General features: G+C 54.2%; 1 protein-coding gene across 1 annotated transcript in view; it reads left to right on the top strand.

The window, feature by feature from the left end:
- The window catches only part of LOC101987966 (protein-arginine deiminase type-1), a 30588-nt gene extending 9466 nt beyond the window's left edge, over positions 1-21122 (top strand). Inside the window, exons 2-16 of the mRNA XM_005353375.1 lie at positions 1762-1942; positions 2939-3011; positions 3595-3656; positions 4941-5055; positions 5723-5848; positions 6651-6823; positions 6951-7054; positions 8024-8147; positions 8489-8596; positions 10714-10865; positions 16323-16467; positions 17246-17339; positions 17930-18009; positions 19114-19239; positions 20889-21122. Coding sequence (XP_005353432.1) covers positions 1762-1942; positions 2939-3011; positions 3595-3656; positions 4941-5055; positions 5723-5848; positions 6651-6823; positions 6951-7054; positions 8024-8147; positions 8489-8596; positions 10714-10865; positions 16323-16467; positions 17246-17339; positions 17930-18009; positions 19114-19239; positions 20889-21122 — 1897 coding nt within the window. The remainder of the gene's footprint in view (positions 1-1761; positions 1943-2938; positions 3012-3594; positions 3657-4940; positions 5056-5722; positions 5849-6650; positions 6824-6950; positions 7055-8023; positions 8148-8488; positions 8597-10713; positions 10866-16322; positions 16468-17245; positions 17340-17929; positions 18010-19113; positions 19240-20888) is intronic.
- Positions 21123-24894: the final 3772 nt, after the last annotated feature.

Genomic DNA, 24894 nt, shown 5'->3' on the forward strand with positions numbered 1-24894 from the left:
TCTCAGAAGGATGTGAGAAAAGCCTCCCACTTTGTCTCTGTAGTCAGGGGGACCTCTGTAAGTGACCTGTCTTCAGTGAGTGACTGCATCAGCTACGAAGCACTAAGGTAGACCGCCCTGAGCACTGGAGAGTGGGGGAGAGAGACATGCATGTGTGTCCCCCTCTTCTGATGCCTCCGCAGGGCACAGCTCCTCAGGGAAGAGGGCTTTGTGGGGGCCCAAGACCAGGCTAGAGCCTGACAGAGATAGGCAGCTTGTATCCATCAGTGGAAAGAAAATACGTCTCCCCCAGACCCTGCTGACTTGACCCTGGGTGCGCAGTAGCCTGTGTCCACCCCACAACTGTGGCTGCAGAAGGACCCCAAGCAGGTGGCCCAGCAGACTGATGGATCCCTATGTCTCCAGGGCCAAGACCTTTGGCACTTCAGTTGGGTACCCAGTGTCAGTTGGGCAGGGAGAGGCTGCTGTACGGTGGGGCCCATGTCAGTGGGTACCATCGCCCCGCTCCAGTGCAGACAGGCCTGAGGGAACCCCGAGATTGGCAGGAAGCGGAAATCCATTTCTTCCTCCCACGTGTCTGCTGAGTGTCCTCACACTCTCTGAGGATCCAGCGGCAAGCGAAGCAAACTGGCTGCCCTCTGGAACTATGCTAGACAGCGACACCCACTGTCGGTAAAGCAGGGAAGGGCAGGTATGCAGGTGACGCGGCCTTAGCTAGAGGGGTGGGGGAGGGGTATCTTAGTGTCTCCTCCCAGTGCTGTAATAAAGCAACACTGTGAAATCAGCTGAGAGGAGGAGGGGCTTAACCTGGTCCATCAGTTCAAGGTGCACCCATCACAGTGGGGAGTCAGGCAGCCAGAGCCGGAAGTAGCTGGCCATGTATGCCGAGTCAGAAGGGAGCCCTGAGAGCAGCCAAACTTCTGCTCAGCCCTCCCTCTGCCCTTGTACAGTCTGGGATCCCCTGCCCAGGAAATGGCCCCACCCATGACTGAGATGGGTATTCCCACACCAATTAACAAATCATGTTAAAACTCTCTGTGTGTGCACTACGTGAGAGGGGTCAGAGAGAGCTGGTCCTTTCGTTCTGCCACCAGGGCCTTGGGATCGAACTCAGATTAGTGGGCTTGGTGGCAAACCCATCTCAACCTGCTGACCCATCTCACCAGCCTGTTTGCATCAATTAATGTAATCAAGACAATCCCTCAGAGGCATGCGCTAAGGTCCAGACTCCTAGATCATTCTTTTTATTATTATTATTATTATTATTATTATTATTATTATTATTATTATTTATTTGGTTTTTCGAGACAGGATTTCTCTGTAGCTTTGGAGCCTGTCCTGGAACTAGCTCTTATAGACCAGGTTGGCCTCGAACTCACAAAGATCCACCTTCTTCTGCCTTCTGAGTGCTGGGATTAAAAGCATGTGTCACCAACGCCCTCCTAGATCTTTCCTGATGCTCTCGATTAACCTTAACCGTCTGTGGAGGGTAGCTGAAAAGGTGGTGTTTAAACAGAGCCCTAAAGTCTGAGGGTGTGAGCCTTGTGGATGCTGGGGGCAGGCTTTCAGCTACAAGGAGGTTTTGAGGCAGAAAGGCTTGGCATCTTCATGAACCAGAAGGGAGGACCATGTGGTTAGAGCAGAGAGACTTGGAGGCAGGGGCCCCCAGTTCCACTGGTAAGGGGTCCCCCGAGCAGACATTCCAGTCTCGGCCTCACACGGCCACGCTCTGAGCCCCTGTCGCTTCCCCTGTTTCCTTAGTGATGTGCCCAAGGGTGCCAATACCTTTGGGGTGTCTGGGAGCTCTGAAGTGAAGATCTACATGGTCTATGATCCCGCACGGGTGGCAGAGCCCACAGGCCGGGCCCACTGGCCCCTGGACGCCAACGTGGATGTGGTTGTGGTGGCGGACAAAGTCAGTAAGGACTTAAATGACCTCAAGGTAAGCATAACTCAGGCTAGCTTATATCCCATTCTGTGTCATCTTGGAAACATCCCTACAGAGACCCAGACCTCATGCACCCCGACATCACACAGCTCACGGGAACAACCTGGTCACCCCCAAGGTCCACATGGAGACCAAGACCCATAGCCCACCTCATCCACCCCGACATCACACAGCACACGGGAACAACCTGGTCACCCCCAAGGTCCACATGGAGACCAAGACCCATAGCCCACCTCATCCACCCCGACATCACACAGCACACGGGAACAACCTGGTCACCCCTCAGATCCACACAGCTCTGTTACTCCCCCCAGTTGCCCACAAACATCTGTGCTCCCCCAGCAGGAGTCCGTGGCCACACTCATATGAACTCACACGGGACCCCAGCACACCCAGTCAAGCCTCCACATGCACCCAGAAAGCCACCTCTGGGCTGACCCCTCCCTGCTGACCCTAGTTTCTCCCACACATGATGTTCCTTCAACTCCTGGATGGGACAGAGTAGGACCTTTGTGTGGCTCTGCACATGGTGGCCTGTGGCAACCCTCCCTGGACAGAATCCTGCCACGTGGGTCAAGTGGGATAGGGGTGGGAGTCTGGACTTTGGCAAAATCCTGACATTCACTGTGTTCACGGAACCAGAGTGGTCATTCCCTCAGTACGGAGACTGAACGATGCCAAGGGAGGTCAAACTGCCTAGGCCAGCAGGGACAGTGGCCCCTCTGTCTGTCTCTCTCATGTCCAGAAGGTCCTGGAGCTACCATACCCTCTCTGTTTCCCTGCTCCTTTCTCCTCAAATTGCTTGGCACCCTGGAACAGCACCCCAGGTCATAACTGCCAAAGAGCTTTGCCTCTGCCTCAAAACAGAGTTGTAGGTGTGGCCCCCACGTCCCCTGCCTAGACCACTCTCAGGACTGACTTAAAACAGAGTTGTAGGTGTGGCCCCCATGTCCCCTGCTTTGACTTCTCAGGATTAACTTCCTTCCACAGGTGAAGGTGTCTTACTTCGAGTCCCCGGAGGCTCGCGCCCTGGGTCACAGTGTGCTCTACCTCACTAGTGTTGGTGAGTTCTGCTTCTGCCGGGCTGTGGACATGGTAGCTATTGGAGCGTGGTGAAGGTGAAGTGGAGCCAGCCACCTCTCCCCTCTGCCTCCTGGGAACACCAAACTTCTCCAGGACCACAGGGATGGAGACCCAACCATGCTTAGGGCGATAGTCTAGAAATGTTATCGCTACCCGCTTGAGCCACAGCGGCTTCCTCACCGGAGTCCCACATGTCTCTGGATCCCTGAGATCCAACTAGGACCACAAAGAGCCACGCGCTTCTCCCATCCAGAGCCAATGGCAGCTTCCCCTGAAGACAACAGACCCTGACCATGGGTCCCCAGTGACTACAGTTAAAGGCGCCCTGTGTGTGGCATAGAAACTCAGGGTCATAGTCACCCAATACACATGGCCAAGCCAGTGACTTGTGTCCCTCCAACACCAGATCCACCAGTGCCATTCTAGACGGAGCCCCAGGGCCAGCATGTGGGCTCCCAGATCTCGAGTCTCCAGAGTTGGGCTCCTCATCAGCTGGGGTGGGAGTCAAGATGGCTGGGCCTACCATCACAGGGAGAGACAGGTGACCTGTCTGACCTTTGCAGATGTGTCCCTTGATGCTGACACAGGCCGAACAGGCAAGGTGAAGAAAGGCTCCAGTGACAAGGTGAGACGCTGGGTACCCCGAGAGTGTGGAGCTGGAGCTGACAGGCAGACCTGGGTGATGCTGGCACTGTTCATGGGAGGATGGCCAAACTGGCTCAAGTGAGCAGTAGCTTAGGTCATGTCAGACATGCTGTGTGGCTCTTGGGAAAACACTTACCCCTTCTGGTCTGTCTTATTCTGCTTGCTGCAGTTTCTACTCAGGGGTGGGGGGTGAGAACCCCTAAACATGGCAGGTGTTTCACAAAAGGCTATTGAGCAACTGGATGACCTCTTTTCGGTAGAGGGGGCTGTGGCATTCAGCTACAGCTAGGCCATGAAGAATGAAGGAAGATGGCCTTGTCCCCTGGGAAGCATGTAGTCCATGTGGGGCAGGAAGTACAGTTTGTAGGGAAAGATCCAGAGAGTCGGCCTGGATCTCGAGGCACTCTGTACAAGACAGGGCAGGATGCCCAACTGAAAGGCTGTGTGTTCACCCTGCACAAGGTCGTTCGGGGATTGTAGGCAGGGACTCCCATGAAAACCATGGCATGGACCCTGGCACAGGGTGCCATCTACTCAGAGGAGTGGGTATGGGTGCCATGGAAGCCAGCAATGGGCTTGTGCCATCCCAGAGACCTGGGTTTGAAGATTAACTGTGCAACCTAAGGGTTTCCTCCCCAGAGTTTCTCTTTACTTTCCTGCCAAATGGAGAAAACTTACTGGGTATTGGGGACAGTAGCGACCCCAGAGTCAGGTAGCTTGGTGCTCAGCCTGGAAGGCCCTGCAAGGCCCTTATGAATGTTAGGTCCAGGAGAATGCTGGAATGGGAGAGACTTCTTCATAGAATCAAGATGAAGTGACCTCTGTCTTAATGTGGCCATTTCTGTACGTGGTGACGTCACCCTGCTCCTCCACTATGGGTGCTGGGCAGAGCCATGTGGTGACATCACCCTGCTCCTCTGATGTGGGTGCTGGGCAGAGCCATGTGGTGACGTCACCCTGCTCCTCTGATGTGGGTGCTGGGCAGAGCCATGTGGTGACGTCACCCTGCTCCTCTGATGTGGGTGCTGGGCAGAGCCATGTGGTGATGTCACCCTGCTCCTCTGATGTGGGTGCTGGGCAGAGCCACTGCATACAGTCACACAGGTTGTTCACTGCACAAATATGGCCATCTCTGGGCCTGAGCCTTACTAATAAAGTTCTGCTTCCCGTGTCCACAGTCCTTCTTTAAATCTTGGAACAAACCCAGAATATGAAAGTTTCTGGGCTGACCACTGAGCTAACCCAAGTTTCCCATGTGCCACAGAAAACCTGGCGTTGGGGCTCCGGGGGCTCTGGGGCCATCCTGTTGGTGAACTGTGACAGAGACGTCCGTGGGTCCAGGGAGGACCTGCATGCCAGCCATTTGAGGTCGCTGGAGGGTGAGTGACAGCAGACGTGGGAGGTGAGGAGGGAGGGAAAGAGGGGGTCTTGTGTATCAGGCTTTCTTTTGAGCCACCAAACAGCTCTCAAATCAAGATGCAGAGGCTTCTTACAGTTATGGATGCTCGGCCTAGCTTAGGCTCATCTCTTGCTAGCTCAGATCTTAACCTGTTTCTCTTCATCTGTGTTTTGCCTTGGGGCTTTTTACCTTTCTTTCCTTCTGTATATCTTCCTTTCACTGCTTCTGGCCCCAGGCATCTTCTCTCTCTCTCTCTCTCTCTCTCTCTCTCTCTCTCTCTCTCTCTCCCTCCCTCTTTCTGCCCACTCCTCTCATCCTCTCCTTCTTCTCCCTAGGTTTCTCCTCCTACTTATTCTCTGCCCACCAGCCCCGCTTATCCATCTCCTGCCTAGCTATTGGCTATTCAGCTTGTTATTAGACCAATCAGGTGCCTTGGACAGTCCAGGTGAAACAAATGGAGCACATCTTTACATAGTTAAACACACGTCTGTATATGGTTAAACAAATACAGCATAAACAACTGTAACAGACCTTTACGCAGAGTAATATTCCGCAGCATAAACAAATGTAACACATCTTTGCCTAGTTAAAACAATATTCCACAACAGTCTTGGGTGGGGCGTTTGTCTCAGAAGTCACTCTCCCAGACCTGCAGGACATGTCCCCAATGGTGCTGAGCTGCGGTGGCCCGGATGAGCTCTTTGAAAGCCACAAGCTGGTCTTGAAGGTGTCTTTGCCCGATTCCAGGAGGCTGAGGGTCTTCTGTGCCCGAGGTGAGTGGTGGTGGTTTGTCTCATCCCTGTCCTCCTTCCCTGGCTCTCTGCCTCTGTCACCTTTTTGTAACTCATTGTGGTTTGTGTGACTCCTCCCGGGGACACAGTATGGCAGCCAAGGATGGGGCCCAATTGCCGGTCCCATTGCACAGAGGGAGAAACTGAAGCCCAGACACACAAAGTCACAGCCGCACAGTCAGGTGGGGTGGAGGGAGAGTTCCAAGCCCTGCTTCTTGGGCACCTAGGCCCCTCCCTGACCCCACGTGATTTGCTGGCTCCTCTAGGCAGTAGGCTAGCACCAAACTCTTGCTGTCTGGGGGCCCCACCCAAGCAGTCAAGGAGAGGCAGGGGGCCTTGGAGGCTAGAACCTGGCTTCAAATCCTGGCTGAATTGTTAGATTCTTTTAATCAGAATCTGTGGCTTTAGTGGCCTGGGGTGCAATCTAGTGGTGATGTATTTAATCACCCCAATAAAAATCCAACCACAGCAGAAGCCACTCCTGTCTTCCGTCCCACAAATGAGATTCGTCCATTATGTGGCATGCACGCGTGCTTCATTGCTTTCTGTGGGTGGAGAAGAGCGCGTCTACGGACGCACTTTATTGGGTAGAATCCGTTTATAGCCGCTATGGACAGACATTTGGGTCTTCATCACCTTTGGGGCCAGATGCTTTTCTCTAGTTATCCGCTATACAGTTCACCTGAGGCTCTGAGAGGCTGAGACGTGGGCCAAGGTCACTGCTTGGGCAGTTTCCGGCCCAGACGACCCTGTCCCCACCTTGGGCTGACCCTCTTCTCCTTAGGTGGGACCTCCCTCTCCAACTACAAGCAGGTGCTAGGACCCCATCACGAGGTCTATGAGGTGGAGCGGCACCCCGGGGAGAGCGACATTCAGTTCTATGTGGAAGGGCTCGCCTTCCCTGACACCAGTTTCTCAGGGTTGATCTCTCTCAGTATCAGCCTGGTAAGCACAGAGGTGAGCGCTAGATGGGGGCCGGGTCAGGGGAGGGCGTGGTCAGGTGAGGGGCGTGGTCAGGGGAGGGGCGTGGGGAACAGAGGGCAGCCTGGAGCCCACAAAGTCACAGAGCGCTCCTCTCACCCAGGCCCTCTCCGAGGTGTCGCTCTTCACAGACAGTGTGACCTTCCGAGTGGCCCCCTGGATCATGACCCCCAACACCCAGCCGCCCCTGGAGCTGTACGTCTGCAGGTGAGCCCTCCCCACAGCCCCACCTTGCACAAACCAGAAGATAAGCGGTAATGCTGGCCAACCCTCACTCAAGGATGGTGTCACAGACCTGAGCTGCCACAGGACCGCAGGAGAGGTCACGCCACTGTCACCAGCACCAGCTCCAAGTCTGCAGGCTCCCCACCTGTTATGGAGGCCCAGACATCTTGAATTCAGTCTGGGAGGTGGGGTGAGGTGTGGCGGTATAGGCCTGTAATCCCTCATTTAGGAGGTTGAAGACTGGGAGTTCAAATCCAGCCTCTGCTACTTAAGACCCTATCTCAAAACAAACAAACAAACAAACAAAAACCCCCACAAAATCTGGGTTGTGGGGCTGGACCCTGCATGGTGCCGGGAACTGTAGTGACTTGGCCTTATCCTTCTGAAGTCACTTCTGCATCTTCAGAGGACCTAGGGACCCAGTCACAGGATCCATTGTTGAGTCTTGCCCATTCTGGGTGTTCCTGGTACTTCTGCTATGCCCTAGTATCTAGCGGCCTCTGCTGGTCAACCTTTGAAATACCACAGGTAGGAGTGGCCAGATGCAAATTCATAGGAAGAGGTGTGGCCACTAAAGGCCTTCTGTCCACCTGGATCCGAGAGTGTTCCAGCCTCCTGTCTGCTCAGAGACCTCAGCTTCACTCTCTGCTCTGAGAAGACAAGGCTAGCCCACTTACTCGCCCCTCCATCAGTGGCATCAGCCCCAGGTCACCTCCGTAGCCACCCCAGACTGCCTGCCTGGGCTAGTTCAGGCACCCTGCCTCTCTGGGCTCCCCAGCCTGGCTTTGCCCTGCTCAGGGACCAGTCACCTGGTGTGATCTAGGGACGGGATGCCCATCCACGAGTCTTCCAGTCTCTCCAGGGTAGGGATGGATCTGAGACTCAGCGCCCAGGGACGCAGGGTCTAGCACAGCTGGATTCTCGTCCCAGCGGCAGTCACTGTCCTTGCAGTGTGACAGATGTCCATGGCCGCAATGACAAGTTCCTGGAGGACATGGCCCACCTGGCTCTGAAGGCCAACTGCAAGCTAGTGGTCTGTCCCAGGGTGGACAATCACAACGATCGCTGGATCCAGGTGGGTGAAAGGCTGGTCCAGAGAAGAACGTGGTAGGGGGGGTGGGTGCCTGGGAGTATGGGAGCTCAGGCATATCCGCCTACAAAGCCTGGGGACATGGGCCTGCCTGGCCATGCTAGAGCAATATAAGTCAGAGCTGAAGACCACTCCCCAACAGGAGCCATCTCTCCAGTCTCCTCCAGATGCCCTGATGCCGGGCCGGGCCTTCTGGATAGAACCCTGGAGGCCTCCCCCTGCACCCCCCCATGTCCTCCCCAGGACTTGGGTGATGTCATTGTCTGGGGTCAGCTTTCCTGAAAGCCCCTGAGAAGGCCTGCTGTAGATCTTTCTTCCTCACGCAGGACGAGATGGAGTTTGGCTACATCGAGGCCCCTCACAAATCCTTCCCTGTGGTCTTTGACTCCCCGCGAAACAGAGGCCTGAGGGACTTCGCCCTTAAGAAGATCCTGGTGTGTAACCAAGTACACGAGGTGGGGAGGGAGGAAGTGGGGGATGCAGGGCTTTGGTGGCTCCTCTCGTGGGAGCCCTGGTGGAGCCTCATCTGGCCTTTTAGAGTCCGGAGACTGTTGGGGATGGTGACAGCAACCTGGAGAGTGGGTGGCAGGTTCCATCTAAGAATGCAAATTGTATGTAAATCATATGCAAATAGGCACCCACTCCCATTATACTGTCTCCCATCCTGGGAGAGACAGAACAGTAATGTTCTTTGTCAGGGATCATTCTCAGTGGCCGGGGGTCATTCTCAGTGGCCAGGGGTCATTCTCAGTGGCCGGGGGTCATTCTCAATAGGAGTCAACAGAAACAGCAGCCCTGGAGACCAGGCTGGCTCTGAGGGGCAGCGTACCCTTAGCAAGCTTGCCAGGGACTGTGGTACTCCCTGTGCACAGGATGGCAGCAGCGGCTACTGCCACCACTGAGTTCTGGACAGTGTCCCCTTGTTTTTATGGCTTCCCACACTCAGTCCACAAGACGCTCTGCCTTATTATTAATAACTGTTAATTATAAAGTTTCCTTTTCACTGCCAAGGAAACTGAGACTGGAGAGGTTAAGCAACTTGCCCCCAAGGTAAGGAGCCAGTGGGGCACCCATGCACGAACCCCAACTGGTACCTACAAAGTCTCTGTACCTTACAATTGGTGGCACCTTCTCCTGAGGTGGCTCAGTTTCTGTGGATTTATAGGTCCCAAGTCCCTTCCTGCCGGGACAGTGCAGATCCAGGCGGGAGTTTGGGAATAGGGTGTCTCAAGCCTGTAGCTAGCAGACCTGAATGGGGGTGGGGATGGGGTGTAGCAAGTCTTTCTCTGTCCTGCCAGCCAATTCCCAAATAACTATATGGAGACTTCTTATTAATTATGAAAGCTCTGCCTTAGCTTAGGCTTGTCCCACTAGCTCTTACAACTTAAATTAATCTGTTTCTATTAATCTACATTCTGCCATGTGGGTTATAGCTTTTCCCACTCCTCCTGCATATCCTCATTCTCCTGTGTCTGGCTGCCTCTCCGTGTCCTCTCTGGCTCAGAAGTCCTGCCTAACCTCTTCCTGCCTAGCCATTGGCCACTTAGCTCTTTATTAAACCAATCACGGTAACACATCTTCATACCGAGTAAAGGAATATTAGCAATGGGGGAATGAATCCTGCAGGGTGAGTGGGGGGGGGGGGCCAGAGCACCCTGGCTCTTGGCTCGGTGACCCCCCTCGGCCTCTGCTCCCTTTGGGTCCATGGCACTCCCTTCCTTTTGGCTTACTGTGGAGGCTGAGCCTGCTGAACTCCTTCTCTTCCTGGTACGTACGTCAGGAGGCCTGAGCCCTCTGTCTTTCCAGCGGCTCACAAGTCTTAATGTGTGGGGCATTTGTGTGTGTGTGAGTGAGTGTGTGCACGCACATACATGTGGAGACCGGGGGTCATCCTTGGGTGTCATACCTCAAGAGCTGTCCACCATATTTCTTTTTCTTTTCCTTTCTTTCTTTCTTTCTTTCTTTCTTTCTTTCTTTCTTTCTTTCTTTTTCTTTCTTTCTTTGTTTCTTTCTTTGTTTCTTTGTTTCTTTGTTTCTTTCTTTCTTTCTTTCTTTCTTTTTTTGAGACAGTGTCTCCTGTTCTCCTGTTGGCCTGGGACTTGTCAATTTGGCGAGGCTGACTAGTGAGTCCCAGGGCTTTACCCTGCCTCCCGGCACTGGAATTGCAAGTGTGTGGTGCTACCACACCCAACTTTTATGTGGGTGCTGGGACAGAAACTCAGGCCTTCACGCTAGCGTGGGGAGTGCTTTCTTTACCTCATGAGCCATCGGCCCAGCCCTGATGGGCTCCATTCTCCCTTCATTTTGTATCCATGGTCTCTCTTCCATGCCCATCCACGCACGACTCCTTTAGATGTACGCTGCTTGACCAAGGGCCTGGAAGCTCTCTGCCCACCTCTGGGCACTGACTAGATCTTGAACTGCTCAGTGGGTAGAGAGAGTTAGGTGAGGAGAACCGGGGAGCAGGCGCCCGGGGTCTTCCCCTCCTGTAAGCGTAGCTCCTTCCCCCTTGACCCTCCTGTCTGTGGGTGCTCTGACGGTGCCTCTCTAGGGTCCTGACTTCGGATACGTGACCCGGGAGATCCAGTACGCAGGTGCCTCTGGCCTGGATTCCTTCGGCAACCTGGATGTGAGCCCACCGGTGAGGGTGGGCAACAAAGAATACCCGCTGGGCAGAATCCTCATCGGTGGCAACTTCCCCAAGTGAGTGGCCTGGGAGGGTGGCGGGTGTGGGAGGATGCAATAACCTCCTCCACGTGGCTCTCCAGACTGGGAGGTGCTCTCCAGAACCCATGGGGAGTGACTATCACAGCACCCAGACTGGGAGGTGCACGGAATGACTGTCACACAGATCGTAAGGTCTCAGGGACAAATTAGTGGCCCAGAGTCTGATAAGGATAATCGCCACATTAAATCAGCATGTCAGAGGCTGGGGATGAGCTCAGCTGATAGGGGCTTGCCTACCACGCGCGAGTCCCTCTGTGGGTTTGATCTCCTATAGTAAGTAAGCCAAGAGTGAAGGCTCACAGCTGTGATCCCAGCACTGGGGTGACTAGAAGCAGGAGGATAAGAAGTTCAAGGTCATCCTCAGCTCAAGGCCAGCCTGGGCTAATGAGACCCTGTCTGATGGGAGGTAACACACCCTTTGCTACATAAGCAGGGACAGGCTCTTTGCATGGGGAAGGCAAAGTCACTGCTGCCCTGTCTTGAAAGGGCCCAGAGGCAGAACGGGCTGCTGGAACCCTTGTGGCAGAGTGACTCAGTGACCCACACGGGCCCGCAGTGATGGCGCAGAGAACACGGTGTTTAGGATTCAGTTAACTCTCAGACGGGTGCAGATGCCTGCTCATCTTGTAGTGGGTCCCTCCCTGCCCCCAGGGAGCCAGACAAGGGTGTGCTCCTTGAAGCCCACTTGAGTTTCACCCTATCACGAACTCTGCATGCCCCTTTCATTTGTGGAGATGGGTGTGGAGCCTGGGTGTGCCCCACTTGTCCTCTGAGCCCCGGCTGGCCACACAACCCCAGGTGGAGAGCCTGGGACTGCTGAATCAGACAAGGTGGGTTTTGCTGGTACCAAGTGAGGTCCAAAGTTGGGTGCTCAGACCTGCTGCACTGGCTGAGGCTGGCTAGGAGATGGACAGAGGCCCCGCTGTCCGTCTACCTCAGATAGCAGCACTGGGGCTGGGCTTCAGCCTGTGAGTCTCCAGGATCCGATGCCCATTGATGCTCGTTGTACGGCTCAGCCGGCACTCACCACAGTGTCTGGCAAATACTCGGTGCACAATTCATTCGTTCAAATTAGGGCCAAGTGTCAGGCATGGGTGAACATACCATGGGTGCTAAACATGGGGGTACCACCCTGTAACCCCAGGAGGCTGAGGCAGGAGGATTGCGAGTTCAAGGCCAGCCTTGGCTACAGAGTGAGGCTCTGTCTCCAAAACAAAAAACCCAAACAAATACAATGAACAGACTAAAAAGGGTGGGGGGGGGGACTAAGCAAAGCAAAAACCAACACACAGAAAAGGAAGTTCCAGGGATGTGGGGTGAGCAAGGCTGTTGTATTTTAAATAAATGATTTCTTTTATATTCCATGCCTCATTTTCTTCAACTGTAAAGCAGGTTTGATAAAAAGCCCACTCTCTCTGGGCATTGATGGCACACGCCTTTAGTCCCAGCCCTCCGGAGGCAGAGGCAGGCGGATCTCTGTGAGTTTGAGGCCAGCCTGATCTACAAAGTGAGTTCCAGGACAGCAAGGACAGAGAAACCCTGTCTTGAAAAACCAAAACAAACAAAAAAACCTCTCGTCTAGAATTAAAGATGGTGGTGGTGCACACCCTTAATCCTGCCCCTCAGACTCCCGAGGTAAGAGAACTAGAGGCCAGCCTGGTCTACAGAGCGAGTTCTAGGACAGTCAGGGTGGCACAGAGAAACTGTATTTTGAAAAACATAGTCTCTCCCTTGGGGCTGACTAGATGGCTTGGTGGGTAAGGTGCCTGTTTCCCAAGGGTGAAGGCTTGAGTTTGGGTCCTCAGCGGCCATGTAAAAAGCCAGGCATAGCAGGCCACTTTTGTAATCCCAACACTGGGTGCAGAGACAAGAGGGTCCCTGGGGCTCTCTGGGCAGCCAGCCTACCTGAAAATAAATCTCAAGTTCAGTGAGAGACCCTGACCCCAAAACTAAGGTGGCGGGCACTAGAGGAGGACACCTGATATCAACTTCCGGCCTCTACAGACACACACACACACACACACACACACACACACACACACAGGGTTGGGGTGGGTGCAGAGGGAGCAGATCTGTCCCAGTCAGGAGACTATTCTACATACAAGCCTCAGAAACCCCTTCTGGAGTCTCTAGGTTCACATAAAGGAACAAGGAAGTCAAAGTCTCCAGGTGCCCATGAGCTGTGGCCCACCGAGGAGCTATGCATCAGCCTTTGGGCTGTTAAAAACCAGGAATGAGGCCCTAAGTGGAAGATGAAACCTTGGTGCCCAGAGAGGGACAGCCACATGTCTAGACTCACACCGGATTAATGATGCTGTCAGAATCCAGGTATCCTCCACGGATCCCGTAGAATTTGACAAGTTGGGCTGGTGTCCCCTACCATCCCTGAACATCTGTCCTCAGTAGCAAACAGAATAGCCAGTCTTCAAGATCTGAGCTCCAGGATAGCCTGGTCTACCTAGTCAGTTCCAAGCTAGCTAGGGCTATGCAGTGAGGCCCTGTCAGTAAAAACAAAATAAATCCCAGTAATTTTTCTGAGCTCCACGGTGTCCGTGTCTATAAAACGGGGACAGCGCCAGCCCCAGCCTCATGGGGCTGCTGTGTGATTAGACATGGCCCAGATAGAGTACTCCATGCATGGCACGCAGCTGGTGGATAGCACCTGTCCCCTTGGTCTCGGTAAGAATCTGACGATGTTTTGAAGGAAGACAGTTACAAGGCTGACTGTTTAGAAGGAGATGTTCCGGGGAAAGACAAACTTTTTTGCAAAGGCCCTGAGGTAGGAGCGTGTCCGAGGCTTTAGAGGCCTGCGAGGAGGGCAGTGTGCAGGGGCTGAAGCTGAGGGAGAAGAGAAGCCCGTGCTGCACAAGATGGGAGGGGGCAGAGTGACCCCCAGATGGTGACATTGCTAATATACATGCATCCTGGGATGACCATTTTTAGGGTCATTTGTTTCCAAGACAGGGTTTCTCTGTAACAGCCCTGGCTGTCCTGGAACTAACTCCGTAGACCAGGCTAGCCTCAAACTCAGAGATCCTCCTGCCTCTGCCTCTGCCTCCCAAGGGCTGGGATTAAAGGTGTGCTACCACCGCCCAGCTCAAGATGATCTTGAGGACCAAAGGTGGCATTAAGTGTAAGAGCATAAGCCAAGCACACAGTAGGCACCCAACAAACAAGAACGTTCCTGGCTGCCTTAGGGTTCTTCCCTCGTACACTCAGATCGTTGAAAAATTCCGCCCCCTGGTGGTGGCTTAGGTGATGATGCAGAGACGAACCTGCCCTCACCTGGGACTGGGACCACCTCCTCCTTGCTCCAGCCTCCAAAAGGAGGGTGGGAGAGAGTCCCAAGGAGGGGCTTCACACAGCACCTGCTGAACTGTGTTGGCTTTCTCTCCATCTCATTGTTTTTAAAGATGCCCTTCAAAAAACTATAGTAAACAGACAAAAGAATGTGGTCCCCACCTTCCACCCTCGATTTTCACCAGGAGCTTCATTTGGGCCTTGGTCAAGCTTGTTTGCGGCAGGCTCCAGGCCCCATTTTCTGTAAATTACGAACTTTCTTTTTCTGTCTGACTTCAAACTCAAAATACAGCCAAGGCTCTTCCTGCCTCCGCCTGCCTCTCAGATGCTGTAGTGACCGATGTGTGCCGCCACACCCCGTTCACGCAGTACCAGGGAACCGAACCGAGGACCTCAGGCGTGGCAGGGAAGCACTGCACTAACTGAGCGCCTCTGAAGCCGCTCGGTCCTACCTGTTACTCCAAGGTCTCTGCCTCACTCGCCATGGTTCCGGAAGCAGATATCATGTGACAGGGGCTGGGGCTTCAGCAGAACGTGGCTTAGACTAGGCCCCTGCCCTGGTTGAGTGTGCATCCCAGCAGGGGGTGAGAGCCAGATGAGAGGTGGGTAACCAGCAGACCCTGATGAGGTAGTATTCCAGCTGGGGACCCAGTGCTGTGGGGGAAAATGAGGCAATGATGGGGGTTGGGGCACGGCTGCCATTTGTCAAAACCTCAGAGGAAGAAGTCAAGATTTGAGTTACACCCAGAAGAGGAAAGAGGGGTGCCTTGGGACCATGGGGAGAGGACTGTGACTCCAGAGGGGATGGGGACAGAGTAGGTGTACAGGTCCTGAGGCAGGAATGTGTCTGATCAGTTCAGGAGACAGAAGAAGACCAGAATGAGTGGAGAGGAGAGGGTCAGGGCCAGGGTGGGCGTTAGGTGGACCATGGACCATGGGGAGGTCAGGAGGAGGTCAGGAGGGGCTGTGCAGCTTCTGGAGGTAAGATGGGAACAACCCCAGGGTTTCAACCGGAAGAGGTACATAGTCTGACTTTTAAAATTCTCCCTCTGGACGGATCAGGGATCAAGTTTGAAATAGGCATTAAAAAAAAACAAACAAACAACAACAAAAAATAAAACAGGCCACTGGCCACCCAGACAGGAAGGCTCCTGCTGGTCCCTGAGAAGGTTTGACATCACTCCTCTTTTAGGTCAAAGTCTCCACACTGGAGAAGAGCTTTTGGATAACACGGCCTTACGCTGGACGGTTGGTTGGGAACAAGATCTTTTTATATAAAATAACCCTCTGAGTGGGTCCTCTTTCCCAGAGGAGAGTCAGAGAGCTGAGAAGACCACCTGGGCCACACAGCTGAGAAAGTCAGAGACAGCCCCTGATGATTCCAGGCCCCGAGATCTGAAGCCCAAGCAGAGACCAGGGTCTGAGAACATAAACCAGTCGGTGACGGGCATGAGTCCCTAGGTTCAACCCCAGCACCATATAAACCGTTAAGGTCTTGTGCTTGTGATCTCAGCGCTTGGGAGGTAGAAGCAGGAAGACCAGGGGTTCGAAGCCCTCCTTAGCTACAAAGGAGATGGAGGAGGACACATCCTGCTATATTCTTCCCAGGTAAAGGGCTCTTAAAAAATGCCAGATTTCATCTCGAGAACTTCTGGGGAACCCCAAATTCCTGAGGCAGTATGTGAGTTTCACACTCTGGCATAAATAAGAATCAACCTCTCTTCAACACGCAAAGCCTTCAGACTCCTCAGGGTGATTGGCTGGGTGCAGAAGGCCTCGCTCAAACAAGCTCCACCCCCTTGCCAAACCTACCCCTGCCCCTGACCTTGGCCTGGCCTGCATCTGCCACGTCCACCTATCCCCTAACCCACGGTGTCTGCTTCTCTCCTCCTGGGACATCCTATCCCCACTCTGCTCCCAACGGCTTCAGCTTGGGCTGCACATCTCTGGGCCTGTAACCAGTAGAATGTGGCCCTGACCTTTCTCAGCAGCGTGGCCCAGGCTACGTCACCTTAACTCGCTGAGCCTCAGTTTCTCCTGTGGTAAAGAGGACCCACTCAGAGGGTTGTGAGGGCATGGAACATGTACCGGGTGGAGGCATAAGATGACTGACCAAGTCTCTCTCCTCACCAGGTCCAGCGGGCGGCGCATGGCCAGGGTGGTACGTGACTTCCTGCAGGCCCAGCAGGTGCAGGCCCCCGTGGAACTCTACTCAGACTGGCTTTCCGTGGGCCACGTGGATGAGTTTCTGAGCTTCGTGCCCACCTCTGACCAAAAGGTGTGTCCCCTGTATCACCACCCCACAGAGTTCCGGTTGAGTCGCTGCTGCCCCCGCCTGGCCTGATGGGGTTGCTTGGGGCATGGGCACTGCAACCAGCTCAGTCCTACGGGATCCGTGTGCCCTGGGACTTCGGCTGCGTTCATCAGGGAGGGCTTCCTGGAGGAAGCCAGGAGATCTGTGCTTCCTGCTGGCGTTTTCAGATCCAGAACACCCCCAGAGTCAGGAATGGCACTGGTAAAAGGGGTGAGAATGCCTCAGGCACCTACTATAAGCCAGACTTACACACACTTTCAGCCAGGGAGCCCTCCAGCAAGCCCATCCTTGCCTCCATTTTACAGGTAAGGAAACCAAGGCTCAGGAGGGTTCTGCGCCTTCTCAGGTCCATACATCCTAGGGGGGCTGGGGAGATTTTAATTAGAATGTGGGCTCTGGTCTCTACATTGACCACAGAATCCCGCTATCTTGTAGAGAGGGCAAGGAAGAAACTGACTCTCAGCCCTTATGGAGAAAACCACCTAGGGGGAGGGGCTTCCTAGTGGCCAGGGATTCTGGTCCAGCCAGCTTGGTGAGAGCTCTGATGGGGTCAGTGAGCAGCTGCAGAGGGACACACCTGGATTAGGTGGAAGGGCCTGCAGTTGGGACCCACTTGGGTCGGGTGGAGCAGGCAGTGGGGGGGGGGGAGCCCAGGGCACATGTGGCTCCTGAGCTCAGTCCTTGGAGGTCTCTGGCATCTCACAGACCCAGGCTTTGAGCCATTTGTTCCCGTCTGTGGCAGGGCTTCCGGCTGCTCCTGGCCAGCCCCAGTGCCTGCCTCCAGCTGTTCCAGGAGCTAAAGGAGAAGGGCTATGGGGAGGCAGCGCAGTTTGATGGTGAGTGCCAGCGATTCTGTCACCTGTCACCGCTTGGGGATGCTGTCCCTCCATCACCCTCCCTGGGGTCAGCTCTACTGCCGCCCTGGGGCAAGGAGGGAAACCGAGGGGCTAGGGAGTCACCCCAGACACTCCTAGGCTAGACCTCGAGAGAGATGTAGGGGTTCCATCTGGATCCAAATCCTAGCCTCAGTACTTGCTGGGGGTGGAGCCACAGAGGCTGCGCCCTGCCTCTTAGAACCTCCATTCCCTACACTGAACTGCAGACGAAAATCACCCTCCCTGGACGGTCTTAAAGATCCATGATAATTAAGCTGGCCCCGGCAGGTGTGGGAGGTCAGGGCCGGGAGCCATGAGGAGCCCTGGGGCTTTTTCCCAGCATCTCTGATTCTTCTCCCTTCTCCTGTCCTAGCTGCAGTGGGAACCAACCTCCTAGCATCCGGCCTTTTCTCTCTCACCTTCCTGCTAGTGTTAGCATCGCTAGCCTGCAGTGTGCTGCTTCAGGCCTGTGGGCTCCAGACAGTGTCCCCGAACCCATACCCTGTCTTGTCTGTCTGTCCCTGAGCTCACTCACTGTCTGTCCTTCACAGGCCTCAAGCATAAGACAAAGAGAAGCATCAACGATATCTTAGCCGACAAACACCTCAGGAGGGACAGTGTGCACGTGCAGGTAAGGACAGGACAGTGACATGGTGGTGGCAAGGGAGTGGGAGACATGGCCCAGCCTTGGTTTGTCCTGTAGACTTCTGAGGGTGTGGGAGTGAACTTCATCCTCGGGGGCTGGCAGACTGGGAGGACAGGCCGGCCACCTTCCGGCCACAGCAGGCACCTGGTGTTGCCTGGCTCTGAGGGTGCAGTTCCCGTCCACAGATGTGAATCCAAAGCCTCACCCTGAGAGTGTGAAGGTGAGATACAGAGACATGGGGACCTCAGGGACCCTGAACAAAGAGCAGGTAGGACAGGTCCGGGAATGGTTAGCACTCACCAAAGACAGTGCTTGCCCTGTGTGGGATGCTGGGCTCGGCGAAGTCAGGAGGCCTTTGGCCCCTCTTCAATAAGCCAGGGACTTTACCTAGATGGCTGGAGCATGACAGAAGACTGAGCCCTGGACAGCATGTTAAAATACAGGGGGTCATCAAAGAGGCTCAGCAGGTAAATGCTACTGCTGCCTGAGATGCTGAGTTTGATCCCCAGAATTCATAGTGGAAGGAATTGACTGACCTCCACATGGGCCTATATTGTACACACACACACACACACACACACACACACACACACACACACGCACGCACCCATGCACACCACAATTAAAAACTGTAATCAGGGACTAAAGAGAGGATTCTGCAGTTAAGAGCACTGACTGCTCTTCCAGAGGACCCAGGTTCAATTCCCGACACCCACATGGCAGCTCACAACCATCTGTAACTCCAGTTCCAGGGGATCTGATGCCCTCTCTTGACCTCCATTGACACCAGCCATGCACATAGCACCCAGGCATGCATGCAGGCAAAACATCCATATACATAAAATAAAAACAACTTTAAAAAATTGTAATCAAGTGACAGGATCCTTTTGCAACCAAACCTCAACTGTTCCTAGCTCTTTGCAGCTGGGCGGGCTACCCTGAGCCTCAGTTTCCCCACTTCAGACAACCGTGACTCCTTTTGCGCTAAGCCGCTGAGAGTCTCCGAGGCACCCATAGGTGCTCAGGGCTGCAAACAGGTTCAGTGCACTCAGAGTCTCCTGTCTGGGCCATGGCTTCTCTCTCCCCCAGAAATGCATCGACTGGAACCGGGACGTGCTGAAGCGGGAGTTGGGCCTCTCCGAGAGCGACATCGTGGACATCCCACAGCTCTTCTTCCTGAAGGGAGCCTATGCCGAAGCCTTCTTCCCCGACATGGTGAGAGTCCCTGGTGGGTGCAAGGATGGCGGGGTGTAGAGGCTGCATGGAGAGGGGACAGCTGGATAAGCAGTTCCTACACAGGGCAGGTACATGCCCTGGGGCATCTCCGATGACCACAACCCGGTGGGCAACAGCTGGGAGGGCTGTACAGCGGGGAGGCCAGCCCATCCCAAGAGATTTCATTTTCTAAATGGAAAGGCAGATGTGGATGTTTCTGTCCTCCATTTGGAGGCTGGTCTTGCCCTGTTCCCACCTTAGCCTTCATTTGAGGCCTCCCCAAGGGGCTTCTATGTTGGCCTTCCTGGCAGGCCGAACAAATAGTAGCCACTGGTCAGCTGACATGCAGATGAAGCCAAGAGTCTTCAGTCAGGGGGGCAGGGGCTGAGTGATGCTATCAAATTAGCTGGCCCATAGACCTATTTCCTGCCAGGGTGAGGGCCTCAATGAGAGGTGGGCTCTGGAGCAGGAGGTAGCCCTCCTTTTCTACGGCGCCTTTAGCCTGGGTGCTTCTCCTGGGACAAGACCAGAGTAGTACTGAGTTAGGGGAAGGGGTGCGCAGGCTGGAGTGAGGGGGTGCCTACCTAGTTCCTGACTGTCCCTGAGGTCTAGCCTCCAGACTGGCAGGGCACTGTTCCCCAAAGACAGAAGCTTTCTACCTGAGCTTCCTGCTGCTGGGCACTGCAGGGTGTTTAGGAGTATCCCTGGTCTCCTATAACAACCAATAATATCAGGCAATACCAGGCAGGTAAATCCTTCCTCGCTGAACAACGCTGCTTGAAGCTGGGCCTCTGCCTTCTGTTAGAGTTTTCCCTGCTGGGGTGAGCACTCGGCACTCTAGAGTGGGACATGGCATCCCCTGAGTCATTGGGATGACATGGTGGGTCACATGTGGCCCATAGGTAACAACCAGGGACAGGAAGTGATTTTAACCTACCCAGCCATCTGTGGCAAATGGCTTGTGGACACTGGGCTTTGGTTCCCAATGCAGGTGGGTGTGGCTGAGGTTAAGGCCCATGACTTTGGGCTGTGACTCTTGGCTCCAGGAGCAGAGGCCCGGCCATGGCAGTAAAAGTGGCTTCTTAGCCCTCTCCCTGCCCTTTGACCCCTGGCATTCCCCAGCCCGAGGACAGCTAGGAACAGCAGAGCAAGCTGCGCATTGCACAGGCTTCTCCACACTGGCGAGGACAGCTATAGAAAAGGCCCGCAGATCTGCACGTCTAATCTCTGTCTGTGACAAACTTGTTACTAGATGACAATTGTCTGAGTGACGGAAGAAAGCATAGGAGGAAGGGTGACTGTCACTGCTACAGAGCTAACCATACGTGCTATTAACTAAGGAGCTGTTTGACCACTGAGCTACATCCCAGCACCTCTACCACGCCACACCGCTCTGTGCCTTTGTTTGTTTGTTTTTTTTTAACATGCTGAGACATGTTTTATTTCTGTGGCCCAGGCTGGCCTCAAAGTCGCCATCTTCCTGTTTATGACTCCCAGATTATAGGGGGCACATTCTCCACCCACAGCTCAGATCCTATTTCCTGACCCTTTCCTGGTCCTGGTGGGGATGGGTCAGCGGAGCCAGAGCCCTGAAGGAATTCTGGATGCAGTACATTCATGGCCAGTGGGGTTCTTCCTCTCTCCTGCAGGTCAACATGGTGGTGCTAGGCAAGTACCTGGGCATCCCCAAGCCTTTTGGCCCCCTCATCAATGGCCGCTGCTGCCTGGAGGAGAAGGTGCGCTCCCTGCTGGAGCCGCTGGGCCTGCACTGCGTCTTTATCGACGACTTCCTGTCTTACCACCAGTTGCTCGGGGAGATTCACTGTGGCACTAACGTGAGAAGAAAACCCTTCAGCTTTCGGTGGTGGAACTCAGTGCTCTGAGCCTGCCCGGCCACCGCCCTTGCTACCCTCTCGATGAGAGTGCCAGGGCAAGGGTGAGGGACACGAACCAGCCTCCGTCCTCCTGGGACCTGGAAACAGGCTGGCTACTGTGATCAGCTGGACTCCAGGGCGACACCACACTTCTTGGTCTCTGGAGCGGTCTGTCCTGCCCAGGGCGACTACTGCCACTCTTCCCTCTCCTGTCCCCAGCCACAGCTCCCAGAGACCCAAGGTCGGCAGCTGAGCCTGTTAAAGGCATGGCCTCTGCAGGCGCACCCCACTTTGAGTTGCTCCCCTCTCTTTGAACTCCTCTCTGGAGCCGGAGAAATGGCTTTGGGGCTGTTTTTCGGAATGCCCGCCATGCCTGGACCCTGGGATGAGAGCACCATGGTTCCATATGACTCCTGGATTATGTAAAATGGAAAGGAAGACTTGGGACATCCTTTTTCTTAAGGGGACCCCAGGCCATGGCCGTCAAGCACCCTTCAGCTGTGTGTAGGCAAGCAAGGACACAAAAGCCCAGTGGCCAGGCCCCTTTCAAAAATGAAAGCGAGCTGGCACCTAAGCCCCTTTAACGCCCTGCTCCATCCACTCCGTCCTCAGGATGCTCCTTAGTTCTTGGGACAGCCTTTAATTAGGAGTCCTGCTACTTCCGTTTGCAAGACGCTGGGGGCTATAGGGAGGCCCTCAGAAGTCTACAAGCAGGGGAGGGATTAGGGAGGGGAGGGCAGGAAGATCCAAACAGGAAGTCAAATGGGCTGTCCATCTTGGGGCAGGGAACCTGGAAGCCTGGGACTCCTGGGGCCTCTGAATCTGAAGGTTGCAGGCCGGTCCAGATGTGACGGGGGTGGGGCTCAAGATGTTAGGAGAGGGTGGGGCCTGCCATTAAGTTACATCTGGAGGTGGAGATTAATTTCCTCTAATAGTCTGTAATTACTCCCCAACCTGCTGCAGGCAGTGGGAGGGGAGGGCCCACACTCCCCCAGCAGCCCAGGACCCTGCACAACACTTGCAGTGCCCTAGTAAACCCACGGCAGGCCTGTGACCCCCTCCCGCGGTCGGAGAGACAGCTGCCCTGGAGGCTAATAGTGCAGGGTGAGGTCACAGAGGCCTGTGTAGGCAAGCAGGCAGGCAGGCAGACCCGACTGCAGGGCACGGCTGGCAGACGGAGCTGCCTGCCCCCTTCCTCTTCTGGTCAGGGAGTCACACCAGGTTGCCAGTCGCTGGATTCTGTCTTTGCATTTCTAGTAACTTCTGGTGCCACCCCAGGCGTAAGGCAGCTGCAGTTACTTTGTAGTCACTGGACATTCAGTTAGTAAAGTTTCCCACGGAACTGTTAGGGTGGACATGGCCAGGTAAGGATTGACTCCTCTCCCTCTAGAAGGTTCTGTGGAACTGGAACCCCATTTGTAGACTCCCGACATCAACATCCTCCTCTATAGTCATGACCCAGCTGGGGCTAAGCCATGGAGAAGAAGAAGAAGAAAAAGGAGGAGGAAGAGAAAGGTTGGGGGCAGGGCCTGGTCTCTGAGGGGGAGACCGCAGAGCCCTGGCAAACATGGGAGCAAGCCTTCAGAGCCTCATGGGGGGACTCTGGAGTTGCTGCCCGGGCTGTCTGGGGTCCTGGGTGAGTGGCCACCCTCTTTCTGAACAATAAAAAGATCGTGTGCATTCTATAAGTGTCTGTCTCATTTGTCCCTGGACTGACCGTGAGAGGAAAGCGAGGGACCCTGCTTCCCTGCCCTATGCGCCCTGCCACAAGTCTATGAGCTCAGCTTCAGCAGGCCACAGGAGGGCCCTGTCAGCTGAACAGCTTCCTGGGCTGAGGCAGGTGATTACCAGGCAGCAGCTGATTCAAGAGAATGCTGGGCATATGCCTACGTCCACCCTGCTGTCTGTTTGAGATACTATCTGGGGGGAGGGACCTGCCTCTTCCTCTCTCCCCTTTCTTTGGCTTTATCTTCATCTGTCTGGGAGGATGAAAAGAGGCAGGGAGGCCCTGGGTCCTGCTAGCAGAGGGGCATGATGTCCCGACAGTTCTGGGGCCAGGACATTGGCCAACGAGATTCTGTAGCCCTGATTCTCAGGCTGAGTTACCAGCCTTGATGGCTTGATTTCAGGAGCCTGGAACTACTCCCATTTCTTTCCCATGGTGCATGCTTGCTATGACCTCAGACTGTACCCTTTGACACAGGTTTATTTTAACTATTTTTTTTTATGGACTAAGAAGCTGTCCACCAATCACTGACATCTAAAAGCCTGAATCAACCATGAGACTGTTTCTAAAGGTTGGGACTGGGCTAACAAGATGGCTCAGTGGGTAAAGGTACTCGATTTACCTGATGCCCTGAGTGCGATTCCCAGGACCCAGATGGTGGAAGGAGAGAACAGATTCCCACAAATGGGCCTAGGCCCTCCATACATTCACTGCGGCATGCATATGGCCACACACTTAAAAGAAATTAATACATGCACTATAATAAAATGCAGTTTAAAGACTGGCGCCAGCTGGATGAATTTGACAGCAGGGATCTACTTCCAAAGGGAGATGGAGACTCTGGGCATGAGAATCATCGCGTCCCTAGCACAGTGTGTTAGCACCCATGCAGGGGGGTTCCCCACCCTTTCCACCCATTCCCCACAGTTAGGGAGACTTTCTCCAGAATTCTGGTGAAGCTGTCCTGGGTGCTGACTACTTTAGGGACTGCCCTTCCCAGATACTGCACTACCACAAAGGTACTGTCACAGGTTCCAAATGTCATCCTCTGACCGGTGCAAATGGGAGACCCTGGGAAATAGATCCTGGTCCCTGCCCTGCCCTGGAGGGCAGCAGGGAGGAGGGAAGGATGCTAGTCAGCAGTTCTGAGCTCCACAGCCATTATCTCTGCCAGAACAGTCGACTGGGTCACATTTTCTACACATGAGGAAACTGAGGCCCCGGATGAAGAGATGCAACCTCATCAGTACCTGATCCGTACAATCCCAAGACTTCTCTTCCCAGAGTCCTTGTTCTTGATATTCGAGACACCTCTAGGCCTCAGTTTCCCTACCTACAAGTGGGCCTCCTGCCCTGATATTTTTGACTCCTAATGATGACCGATATTCACTTCTGTGTCGTTCACCCCCTTGGGAGGATTTGACCTCCACCAGCAATAGCAACAGCAGTCAGAAGAATGAGTGCAGATCCCTGTTAGACCTGCCACCATTGATTTCTCCAGCCTCGTGGCAGCCATTGCTTACAGGGAAAAAGTGACGCTCAACCAGGAAGCCCCTGAGGCAGGGAGGAAGCCCAGTGCTGTCTTACAACTCAGGCTTCTAATTAAGAAAGGCAGGGGACCAACAAGATGACCCGGCGGGTAAAGGTGCTCTCCAGTATGCATTACAGTCGGAGTTCTACCCTGGAATGCACACAGCGGAAGGAGAAAACCAACTCCTCTGGCCTTCACACACGCACTGTGGCACACGTGTGCACAGCCTCCTCCATAAATACATCAACATAAAAATCATATATATATATATGAATTAGTTATGATATGTTTAAAGAGAGAGCGAAACCAGGCCAGTGGGAGCTGGAGATACGGCTCAGTTGGTAGGGTGCCTGCCTAGCATTGCACAAATCTCTCGTTTTGATCCTGAGCACCAGATAAAACTGAGTAGAGCAGTGCATGCCTATAATCCCAGCACTTGGGAAGTTGGGGATCAAAGTTAAAGACCATCTTCAGTCTCATAGTGAGTCTGGGGTATTGGAGACCTTGCCTCAAAAAAAAAAAAA

The sequence above is a fragment of the Microtus ochrogaster genome, chromosome 10, assembly GCF_000317375.1.
Source record: "Microtus ochrogaster isolate Prairie Vole_2 chromosome 10, MicOch1.0, whole genome shotgun sequence".
NCBI lineage: Eukaryota > Metazoa > Chordata > Mammalia > Rodentia > Cricetidae > Microtus > Microtus ochrogaster.